The sequence below is a fragment of the Alosa pseudoharengus genome, unplaced genomic scaffold (genome assembly GCF_046254945.1).
Source record: "Alosa pseudoharengus isolate Yale_2024_CS ecotype anadromous, Long Island Sound unplaced genomic scaffold, YU_APseudo_1.1 YU_APseudo_1.1_scf_14, whole genome shotgun sequence".
Lineage (NCBI taxonomy): Eukaryota > Metazoa > Chordata > Actinopteri > Clupeiformes > Clupeidae > Alosa > Alosa pseudoharengus.
The window spans coordinates 8,698,073-8,709,270 of record NW_027468609.1 but is presented as its reverse complement, the minus strand read 5'-3'; the positions used below and the strand labels follow the sequence as shown (position 1 = coordinate 8,709,270).

The 11,198-nt window shown below is 43.8% G+C and overlaps 1 protein-coding gene across 3 annotated transcripts; it reads right to left on the bottom strand.

Moving 5' to 3' along the window:
* Nucleotides 1–486: 486 nt before the first annotated feature.
* On the bottom strand, nucleotides 487–10,683 carry ythdc1 (YTH N6-methyladenosine RNA binding protein C1). Of its 3 annotated transcripts, none has more exons than XM_076283732.1 (17): nucleotides 10,436–10,683; nucleotides 9,393–9,494; nucleotides 8,731–9,029; nucleotides 8,181–8,574; nucleotides 7,670–7,759; nucleotides 6,773–6,826; nucleotides 6,549–6,643; nucleotides 6,349–6,457; nucleotides 6,138–6,255; nucleotides 5,960–6,044; nucleotides 5,627–5,796; nucleotides 3,071–3,150; nucleotides 2,586–2,622; nucleotides 2,433–2,472; nucleotides 2,137–2,202; nucleotides 1,858–2,016; nucleotides 487–1,431 (listed from the first exon to the last, which is right to left on the bottom strand). In XM_076283732.1, exons 1-17 carry the CDS (start codon nucleotides 10,461–10,463, stop codon nucleotides 1,210–1,212), a joined length of 2,148 nt encoding a protein of 715 aa, XP_076139847.1. In that variant the 5' UTR covers nucleotides 10,464–10,683; the 3' UTR covers nucleotides 487–1,209. The 3 variants fall into 3 exon arrangements, with proteins under 3 accessions (XP_076139847.1, XP_076139846.1, XP_076139848.1); XM_076283731.1 differs by having other exon boundaries at nucleotides 8,181–8,577; nucleotides 10,436–10,682; XM_076283733.1 differs by lacking the exon at nucleotides 7,670–7,759 and having other exon boundaries at nucleotides 8,181–8,577; nucleotides 10,436–10,681.
* Nucleotides 10,684–11,198: the final 515 nt, after the last annotated feature.

Sequence of the window (11,198 nt, the reverse complement as noted above, 5' to 3'; positions counted from 1 at the left end):
AAGACCTATGATTTACACGTGCAGGAGCGGAAAAGCGGCAAAATGCTGCATGTGCTGTGCTTTGCTCTGTGCAGTGGCAGACCAGTTCTTGCAAGCCATTGAAAATAATGTTTCATTGCGCAGCACTGCCGTTTGCGTGTTCAATGTGAACCCCGCATCAGACGGTTGGTCTGGCGCAACCCTGCCTAAACCTCCTCTCTGTAGGCCGTCCAAATGTTGGTGATCAGGACCATAATGCTGGTGAAGTCAGCAAATTTTATGATGGTATTGGAGCCATGTCTAGCTACACAAGCCTGTTTGGTTTTTCTGGGCCGGTCTCCATGCAGCCTGGGAATCAGACCAAGCTGAGAGATCATTTCATTTGTTCTGACATATTTGCATGAGAGAATTTGGTGTCCACTACCCTAGCCATGTAACATTCCCCTCAACCTCCTAATACTAATTTGATCAAGGATTAGGTAATATTGGAAGAAATACAATGCAATGTAAATGCCTTTCGTTTTATTTGTTTTTTTTACAAAAAGCATCAGTAAAAGATACAACCTTGTATTCACCACAGAAGTCTTGACAGCACAACTGCAGCCCACACTCTCTTCAAGACAAAATAACTGTACTGACAGGTAACTTAGAACAGAGGTGGGTTGATGATGCCAACTTTGGGGGTTTCCACTAATCAACATAAAGGGGGAAAAAAGCTAAAAAGAGGTAACTACAACACCTTCATCTCCACTGGTACAGTACAATACTCCTTTTAGTAGTTATGTCTTCAGCTTACACCATGTACAACTACAGATAACAAAGACACTTTGGCAAGTGCGGGTTACCAAACTTCATACGCGACCCATACAGAAAAGCAAAGGCAAGGGACAGGCTGATGTGTCCAGGGGAGATAATATGTACATATACACAAGTAAAAAATGTACAGGACAAACAGGCTGATCTCCTAGCTCATAGGCCAAAAACACGATGAGCCTTTCATCAATAAAAAAGGGTAAAATTCAAAATAATAAGGGTCTGGTTTTATACAATGCATGCATGATTCACATGAACACTAAACTGAAAATAAAATTTTAAAATGATTTCTGATTGGAATAAAGTACAGTTATGCATTTCACTTGGCTTTCAACACAACAAAGAATACCTAGTGCTGAAAAAAAAAAAAAGAGGACAAAGGATGTTTTAAACGGAATTGCCGTCGATTCGGCCTCTTCATCTGCGGTACCGCCCCCGTTCCTTCTCTCTCTCCCGGTCTCTCATGCGCTCCCTCTCTCGGTCACGCTCCCGCCCGCGCTCCCTCTCCCGGTCCCGACGTGCGTCCCTTGGCCTCTCTCGCTCCCGCTGCCGATCGCGTTCACGAGGGCGACTCCGCCTGCTGCTCACACCTGCCTGGGTACGCCTTAAGAAGTCATCCACGCGCATATCGTAGTCATGCTGCAAAGGAAAGACCGTTACATTTCAAATTAACTATATAGCATAAAAGTGGTAAGTTATTTAGAAAGTATGTTTTCAGAGCCCTCATTATCAATCAACCAATTATCAATCAACCAATCAATACATAAACACACAAATAAATATAATCAAAACACTTTTACTGAGCATGACGCGCTATTAAGCAAACCCTGATGAAGCAGACCCTGATGAAGCAGCAATTCTTCATGTAAATTTGAGTTGCTATCTGTGGCCTTATCAAATCAAACATGTGAGGGGTTGTTGCAGGCCCCTTTAAGATGTGACCCCAAGACCAACCAGACCACAGAAAAACTTAACATACTGTGATGAGCTAATAAATGATAACTCTACTGACCATCCACATCCATAACACTAGTAATATTTCAGGCCGCTAAGAGAAGTCATTACCAGGCTAGGGAAGGAGGACCGCACCACCCTTTTCTCCCGGAAGCGGGCATCATGAGGTATGGGATGGTGCCCAGAGTAGGGTGGGTGGGCCTGGGGTGGGGGTGCATGGTGCTGGTAGTACGGGTGGTGTGGCGGTTGCTCCATGCCAGGGTATGGTGCCTGTGAGAGAACAACGAATGCCACCACAATTACCAAGATGTAGGGGCAGTTAGAAAAGGCAAGCTAGACCACATGGCTGTGCCTATATCCAGATTATGGAGACATTTCAGTGGTGCGTACCATTCCTTGCCATGGAGGTGGCGGCCCAATGCTGTGGTGGAACTCCCTCATGTAATCATTGTAAGACTGGAGAAAAGAGTGAACAAACTTGAGTGTGAGGCTTGTCAGTTTATGTACAACACAACCGTGGGAAACGACAACGGGCGACAGAGTTTGCTTTTGCAGACTGACACTGCATATAACCAGAGTGTTAAAAAACCTTCATCTTTAACTCAACCAAATAACCATTTTGAGGAACTTTGGCTAGACAGAGAGCCGCTGAAAACATCAGAAAAAGCTTTAAGGAAGTAACTGACCCCATTGATTAACACATCCCGTCTGACTCCAGAAAAACGTCTGTAGAAGGGGGGGGGAAAAATGCAAAAAAGTAACATCAGCTCAGATAAAATAGCTAAGTAAAGAGAAATTCACAGTAAATGCAACAATTACAAGAAGTCCAAGGCTTATACCTGTCCACAGGTGGATTGCGTGGATCTTGCATGAAGCCTGTATAATATACAAGAGAAGCAGTTTGCACAATTTACCAATGTGAAAAAAATGTGAGAAAAAAAAAAAGGGAAGTGGTTAACAGAAAACACCAACCAAACCAAAACAGAGAACCGTAACCATGGACAACAGAGTAGGTTACCAGAAGTACTCAACTCAAATACTCTTGACTACACACTTTCTATGCATGACATATAATATCAACTCATCAGTGTTTTACAAAATGTAATCATTACAAAAATACAACATAATATAAAACAATTTCACTTTCTCTGTGATACCTCCTTATACATTTCCATATTGCATGAAACCACAACACACACACACACATTTAGTATACAGTTGTAACATCACATTGATCCAATGGCACTGACAGCCACCATCACCGAAACCTCTTCTTTATTGAAAGTGAGGTCTGTATTCTCAAGCATGGACTTGAAATAATAACCTGGTCTCTGAGGGAACTCTGGAGGATAGTCAATCCTGGGCCGTTTCCGGTTGTGCATGTCATATTCCTCTGGACGACGCCTACACGAATCAGGTGAACAGTTAAGAGACAAAACTCCACTCACATACAGATTACATTTCACATCACACACAGGTTACTGATCAGTTGTTCAATATACACATACAACTTTTTACAGATGGTCATTAAAGGACAAATAAACTTTAAAATCTTGCCTTAGATTCTGGCATAGCTCCTTTGGGGCAACCACTTTCAAAAAGTACTTTCAGGCAAATATATGCTTAATGAATACGCTCAAGCCTCACCTCTTTTTCATTACGTTTGGTCAAGCAATTTACAGTTGAATATGCTTTTGGTGGATAAAAAAGCAAGTGGATATTGTAGGCCCTACATCTATCTTCCAATTGATGGGAAATAACATGTTCACATGGCAAAGGGCTCAGATTGATATTGTGCAAATGTTAGGCAATTAAAGAATATCTAAGGGACAAATGGAAGGTTCTACAAGATGCTAAACTGATCCTCAACTATTTCTAGGCTGAGGACACTCACATACCCTTACTTCATGGCACTTGGGCCTAAATACCTGGGGAAATCTCAGATCTATGCAGTGGTTATTAGCCCCTAGGACAAATACGACAAAGCCAACCAAAAAGCTTAGAGAACAAAAACAATATCTACAGAAAATGAGAAAAGCTGGTTAAAATTTTAACATACCGCTTTCTTGTAGATTTTTTTTGTGACCGTAAACGTTGGCAAATATTTATGATAGAAAATGTTCATAATACAGTCCATCTTATTCTTAAGTGGTCTACAGCCACAAACACATTTACAAGGATGGCCTGGTAAGGTAGAAGAAGGGGAAATGGTGCAGTCCATTTTTGTTTTGGCAATCAACCAGACATGAAGAGCTCCACGGGAATAAACAAACAGGTAATCTGCCCACCAAAGCCTCCCCCATGTGCTCATGGCTTTTGCAGTCCTTGAGGGGCATCAAACCGAGACACAGAAGAAAATGGCTTGTACGTGACCAGGTCTACCTGACTTCAACTCAGTCCTTTACCAGGAGAACAGGAACACACTCCTTTGGCTACCTACCAGGGTGGATGAGGCTGGGTCAGGAAGGGGGGCAGGGGGGGGGGGGGGGGGGGGGGACGACACTTAAATGAAAGGGTGCAGGATAAGAGGGAAAGGGATCTCACGACATGATATCCTCGGTCCATCTTTTTTGAAAGGGGGGCCATTTTGTGTGTGGTGGGGGGGTGGTGACCACAAGGGCACATCAACTGCCAACCAACCCAAATCCTTATCCCTTTTTTTTCTTGAATGTGGGACAGAGAAGGTGTTTGAAAAGACCAACAGATTTTTTTTTTTTCAGTTCAAGAGATCTCCGTCAGATGGACTCTTTTTTTCCTCTCTTTTCATTCTATCACACCCACAGCTGCTCCAGGAAACTTTCAGAAAAAAAACCCATCTCTTTTTCCTCTGACCACCGTGATGTAACAGAGTTCATACATTGAGGTGCTCTACAGGGACCAGTCCCTGACATCAGCTGAGTCCATAGGCACCGCATGACAGGAAGTGGAACAGAAGACAACAGGAAGTGGTACAAAGAACACAGCTACCGCTGCATGGCTCCCTCTACCGGCTCCCTTCTCCAAACTTGCCTAGCGCTCTCCAGCATTGCAGAGGAACGCTCTCTCCTCCTGACTCTTTTGCTTTCTTTATCTTTTATCTGCTGCTATACTGTGAATGTGTTACGTTGCAAATGCATCTAATGGTACTTGACCAAAAACCAAATTTTTTTTTTTTTTGGTTAAGAAAAGTCCAGCCAAAATGCTCCTCTTGCAAGCATTTTTCTCCATTTATAACACATCAAGCTTCCTGCCCCTCAATGGAATAGGCCATCTTCTGCTTATAATAGTATGGCTCCTTTAAAAAGTCCCATCTATGCTTAGGTTTATCCCCCATGGACATTCCTGAAAGAAAAAGTGCTTTGGGAACAAATTTAAGGCAAAATAAAAAGAGTACTTATCTAGAAAGGTGAATTACTCAGCTTAAGCTAGACACTTACATTTTAAAGTTCGTCCTGACTTGGCTTTGTTTACAGGTTTGACAATTACTGCATTACTGTATGGCTATCAATGTCATGTATCTACAACACAATTCAGGCATCTGCAAAAAACTCTTTTCAGAATCACACAGAATCACCACCACTGGCAGCTGAGAGTACTTAAAGCTCAGAGCCGCACGCCTCCGCCATGACCATCTCCTGAGGGCGAGGGGGGACCGTGAGTCCGTGCGGCTCGCCCCTCCCCTCTGAGGATGTCAGGCGCACGGGGGTGGGAGAGAGAGAGAGCGAGAGAGACAGAGGGTTTTTTTTTTTTTTTGCGCCTCTTCGCCGACGGCGTGAGGATGAGGAGAGTGAAGATGAAGAACGCGAGAAGCTCAAGCGGCTCCTGCCCGCCGTCACGTCACCCGTCACGTCACGTCACGGCGACGCGCAAGAGCACTAGTGGTCCAAAGAACATTTCTAACCTTCCCAGGTCGCGCGGGGCGGGCTCGCGGTGGGCCGGTCGGCCCCGGGAGCGGGACTCCGAGTGCATCCTCCTCTTGTGGCGCAATTTGCGAATAACTTGATACAAGTCAATGCTCTCGTCTGGAGGAAACAGCATGCACAGCTGGGTTCCACAGTCTGGCTCAATCTCCTATACAGGGAGAAGAAAGAATAAAAAAGGTCAAACAACTGCCAGTGTATATGCCAAAAAAAAAAAAAAGGACAGCTTCAGAGATTTGAGAAAAAGCATTACAATTTTGTCATGAAGTCACATGTCAATAAATCATATAATACACAGAATAGCGATTACACACCTGTCCATCACGTCCGATCTTAACAGGCTTGTGCTCGTTCCATGGGTTGGATAGGTGGGCAGTTTTGGTGAATGGCAGCTCACGCCTGCAACAAAGCCCTCAGATCAGTATATAACATAGCAATAACAACAACAAAACTACAGCTTCAGAGAGAATGCTTTGCCATCAAGCACTGCACCTGCAGATCCAGTCGATCTTGAAGACTCCGCCAAGCATCTTGGCGTTCATGCCCGCTGGCAGCACCCAGTGAATGGGGGAACCTCCGTGATGCGACTCAGAGCAGAGACGGGCAAAACCTGCATTCAAGGACACATACAGGTGTTAGCAGAACCGCCCACGCTGTGGACGTGCTGTGCTTGGAAGTTTGTGAGGTGGGAAGAATTCTGTACCTTGAAATTTCCCACTCTCCCGAACGGAGAAGACAAGGATGACACTCCTTGCGGCTCGGAAGGCAGCATTCAGCTTTTTCTCGTTGACAGGTAGCGTGGACCAAACCCCCTAGCAGTCAAAATACACAACAATCAGTCACAAAAACTGTATAGTTTCACAATCCTCAATGTATAACTGGACAAAAGACGTCATGACGAACCTTCGCTTTGGCCAGAGAAACATTCTCATGGTTGTTGCTTTTGATGAGGAAGAATCTGGCTTCTCGAATAACGTATTTAAGCTTGCTGGTCTGATCTAAAAATATGCAAAAGAAAGGGGGAGTCATGAAAAGGTGCACAGATATCCTTTCAGGAAAACAAAAACACAGCTTGATCTTGTACACATCTCTGCTCTTTATAAATGGCTATCTTGCAGCCAGATTACCTTTCCGAACAGCTCGGACAGAAGATGGAAGTTTTTCTCGCTTCTTCTCTGAACCTACAGATCAAACATAGAGAAGTAAAATTTCATTGGCCAAATATTACAAATGAACTGGCTAGAAAGTAAAAACGGGGTTCATAAAGCACAATCACTCAACACTTTAATTAATGTGGCAACTCAAAATTAGCATGAGTCTCGATCAGAATTCCAGAACATCACTGACTGAGAAGGTGACTAGACCGGAATTCTATGGTATTTGACCCAAGAGTATGTGAATGCATCCTTTCCCGTGTTTGTGGTTGAGCCACTGAGAGGTTACCCCTGCCCTCTGGTCCACAGTGTCAGTGTCAGTCTGAAATGCTGATCAGCAGCACAGAGACGCCAGACAGCAGCTGACACTGGGCCAGATCTGACCCGGATGTGGCTCAGGTCCAGTTCAGCAGTCAGGTGCCCTCTGGAGATGGTTTCTGTGTGGCTGCCGACCGCAGGTCTCACATGCTGCCTGGGCGGGGGAATCAGCAAAGTGACCTGACCTGCTTTGCCACTGATGCGCGCTTATGACCTTGACAAAACCACGACTTTCTGATTTATTCCCTCAGCGACTGCTGCTCATCATGGGCCGCTGAGTATATTGATAAGGTCACAGCTTCTCTGTAGCTGTGCATCTATTTACAGTGGACACTGAATAAGTTGAAGGCTCTTATTGAGGCCACAATTATCCACTGGTTGAGATTATAGATTTTCCTCCAGAGAAACATCAGAGAGGGCAAAAGCAGGTTAGTTTACGGCATCTAATAGCAGTTGATAATTGATTAAATTAATGACCATCACCTAATCTCAGATAAAAATGGCGTACAGATTCAGACTGTAGAGGGGGGGCGGGGGGAGTATTTTTAATACCTGCATATGATTCTGAAGCTGAGCTTCCACTTCTATCAAAAACGATTGGAGATATCCCTCTAGCGTGCTTCTTCTGCTTTCTTTCCTCATCTGAACAGTGAATGGGAAAACATGTCCCTTACATTAGATTAAGATCTTAAATTGTGTACAAAAGACTGCTTGAGTACACTCTTCCACTACACCTGAGAGACCTACAACTGCCTCTACCTCTGTAGCCTTGAACTCAACCAGTTATGATTTAGGCCACGAATAATCCTTCAACGACCTGCTTAAGATTGTTGATGACCATACTACTGTATTTGACAGGTTATAAGCATACTTACATATGGCAAGAACACATTTTTTAAGAAAAGGCATTAACTTGCTAGAGACCATCAAACTATGTTTACAAATTTCAATGGTTATACAATGTGTCAAATTGTATTGGACGCTTAAGCTTTTCCCTCCGTCTTGTACCACTAACTCAGCTTGTTTTTTTAGTTTTTTTCCCTCCTCCCTTTTTTTGTTTTACCTGAGGCTTCAGAGCCTGATCCGGAGCGTACGGACTCGCCATCTGAGAAGGAGACCGACTCAGACCGGGAGTCGCTAGCCTCGCTACGTGTGTCGTAGTCGTTTTGCTCCGCCTCCTCCCGTTGATCGCCATCCTCCTCGATCTCGTACCCTTCCTCCTCATCAACCTCTTCCTCATCCTCTTCTTCCTCGCCATCCTTCTCTCCATCTTCTTCCTCCTCATCTTCCATCACCTCCTCTTCCTCCTCCACCTCCTCTTCCAGGTCTGAGCGCTGGCCCTCGGAGGACACGGCTGAGCTGCCCGTCTCCTGGTCGGAGGCGTACTCCTCTGACTGGGCGTCGTCCTTGGAGGACCGGCTAGCCTGTCCTGTGCTCTCCTCACTCGTACGCCGTAACTTCTAAATGCAAAACAAGCATGCTTAGTGTCCACACTACCAGCTTAACATATCTAGTACATGCTTTACGCTGTTGCTCAAGGCATTCTCCAGCACCATAAATGCTAACACAACTCAGTGCAAGACTGGATGCCTGTATTCGTCCTCGACCCTTACCTCGGACAACTCGGGCATAAGGGGCTTTATCCTCCTCTGTGCGTCTCTGCTGCGGGTGAGCGGTTTGTCACTGTGTCCTTTTAGGGGGTCTCCCCTGGAGGTGCTGCCCCTCGCTCCGTGGTTCTTCCGGTCATCGTAGAACTCCTCAGGGAGGTGTCGGCCCCTAGGGTTTGTTAGTTTCTTCCCATTGGCCCCAGTAGGCGGACCTCCCCTTTTCATGAGCTGCCTAGTTGAGTGTCCTGAGGATCTCAAACGCTTAGATTCCTGTCCATCTCCTCTGGTATTCTTCCTTTTGGATCCTTGAGTGGACAAATAATCATCAGTTATTATATTTATTTATACATATATATATATATATATATATATATATATATATATATTTATTTATTGATATATATATATATATAAAACAAAAATCTACCACAAGGAAATATATTCCAGGAAAAAATTGGGAGGAGAAAGTATGTCAGAAAAATCAAGTAGCCTATGAAAAAAATATAGGATTAGAGCTAATCAAATAAAAAATAAATCATTGCTCCTCTGAGCAAATTGCACTGCATCCAACCTTTAATGACGTTGCTGAACGTCCATTCATCGTTGAGATTATATAGTGCAAGATTACAAGTCGTTTTAAATCCACGGCGGAATACGTACGGACGTACCTTTTTTGTCGCAGATGTCATGTTCACTCTCTGGATTGTAGAGTTCGTCGTCTTGGTCAGGCGCTTCAGTAAGAATATCCTCCAGAACATTAAGTTCTCCATCTAAATATCGATGAGGAAAATACGTGTTACGTTCAAAAGATTATCTACAACTGCACAGCGTCTAAGGGAATATGCAGACATTCCGATGAATGTACAACCCCATATCATACAGTGAGCCAACAAAGACCTTTAGGTCAAGTCTGGTTGTCGGCGAGCCTTTGTTTACACATGCTAGCTGGTCAGCTAATAACGTTAGCGCAGAGTTAACGTTATGCCATTTTAAAGTATTGTTGTAACGTTACCTACCGCTAACTAGCTATGGATAGCTAGCCTATATTTGGATCATTTAACGTTATTTGACGAATTGTTGTCAACTGGTAACTGCATAACATTATTGGAGGAAGTAACGTTATAAATAGAAGTAACGTTAGCCGGTAATGGTACGCTAAAGTTAACGAAGAACGGCTAACGTGCGACTGCAACCAACAAAGGAGGCAAAATAATCCAGCAAGCTATTTAGCTGGCCTCATTCAAAACTAAGATAGCAGCTAGTTACATTGCGTATCTGAAAATAAAACCAGTTGATGAGGCATTTATGATAAATGGCCACACTCTTTATCTAACTGGACCACTCACTGCAGTCTTAATAACTCTGACGGTCCTGTGTCACATATAAGGTAGTAAATCCGTTAATTTATCTCCACAAGACATCATAATCTGTCGGCTAGCAAGAACTAGCACCCGTACCGAACTAGTTCTAGCTAGGTAACGTTAGCATGCCATTCCCTTAGTCAGAGACCTAGCTAATTTGTGTGCTAACAGCTAGCAACAACGTTGTTGTGACTCGCAAATTGCCCTCAATTAATCAACTATATATACACCATCACTCTGCGTATCTTGCCGTCTTTATCATAAGACCTTATTTAAATCAGAAAACGACAGATTGCCTCATAACCGTAACAGGCAAATGTCTAACGTCACTAGCATCGAGATCTAGATACCTTTTTCGTCTCGTCTGTCGACCGCCATTTTCCGCCGTTCTCTTCTTCGGATACTTTTTCAGAACCCCCCTTTTCCTCGGTTTTGTTCAAAACAATAAAGGGAAAATGAAAATACTAAGCCGTTTCGTCTTGAACACTACATTTGATAAACGGAATAACAATGTCTTTGGTGGCTTAAGAAGTTGCGCAGCCACCACCAGTCTGCGTGTATAACCTGCAGACATACAGGCCACACAACGTGCAGGAATACTGGAATTCTATTGGCTTTGACCTGAATGACGTAGAACATTGACACATTTTCTTGATCTTCGCATGCTGTTGTTTACAGATTTCATCATAGACATCTCTATTATGTCTATGGGTTTCATAGCCTATTACTCCACACAAAGCAAAGTTAAGTGAAGCAGTCTATATATAGCCTGAAATAAATTCAGGATTCTCAAGTTTTGAGTTTAGCTTGGAGATTTCCCCCTGGAGGAGTGGGATAGTGGTGGTAGTCCATGGCAGAGCCATAGAAAAAGACTGACGAGCCAGACCCACATTAAAATGTAATTTGCTACCGCTAGGGTGCGTCTTGATTTCTAGGCCATGGGCCAGGACCTAAAAAATCACATATCGGTATCACCTGAGGTGGCAAAATCTACCAATGATTTTTGTAATCCTCCATGCCTAAGGGACATTATTTGGTATAATAACCCTCTCTAAGTGGTAGCTAAGTTGTATTTTCCCTAGCTTTTATACCTGCACACAGTAAATTATACAA

What these genes read in the sequence shown, in the direction of transcription:
- ythdc1 (XM_076283731.1), bottom strand. Translation starts at nt 10,463, where the DNA reads ATGGCGGTCGACAGACGAGACGAAAAAG. An exon ending in CGACAGACGAGACGAAAAAG is followed by an intron (nt 9,495 to 10,435) that starts GTATCTAGATCT and finishes ATCGATATTTAG; the next exon opens with ATGGAGAACTTAATGTTCTG. An exon ending in GCCCCGCGCGACCTGGGAAG is followed by an intron (nt 3,151 to 5,626) that starts GTTAGAAATGTT and finishes TGATTCGTGTAG; the next exon opens with GCGTCGTCCAGAGGAATATG.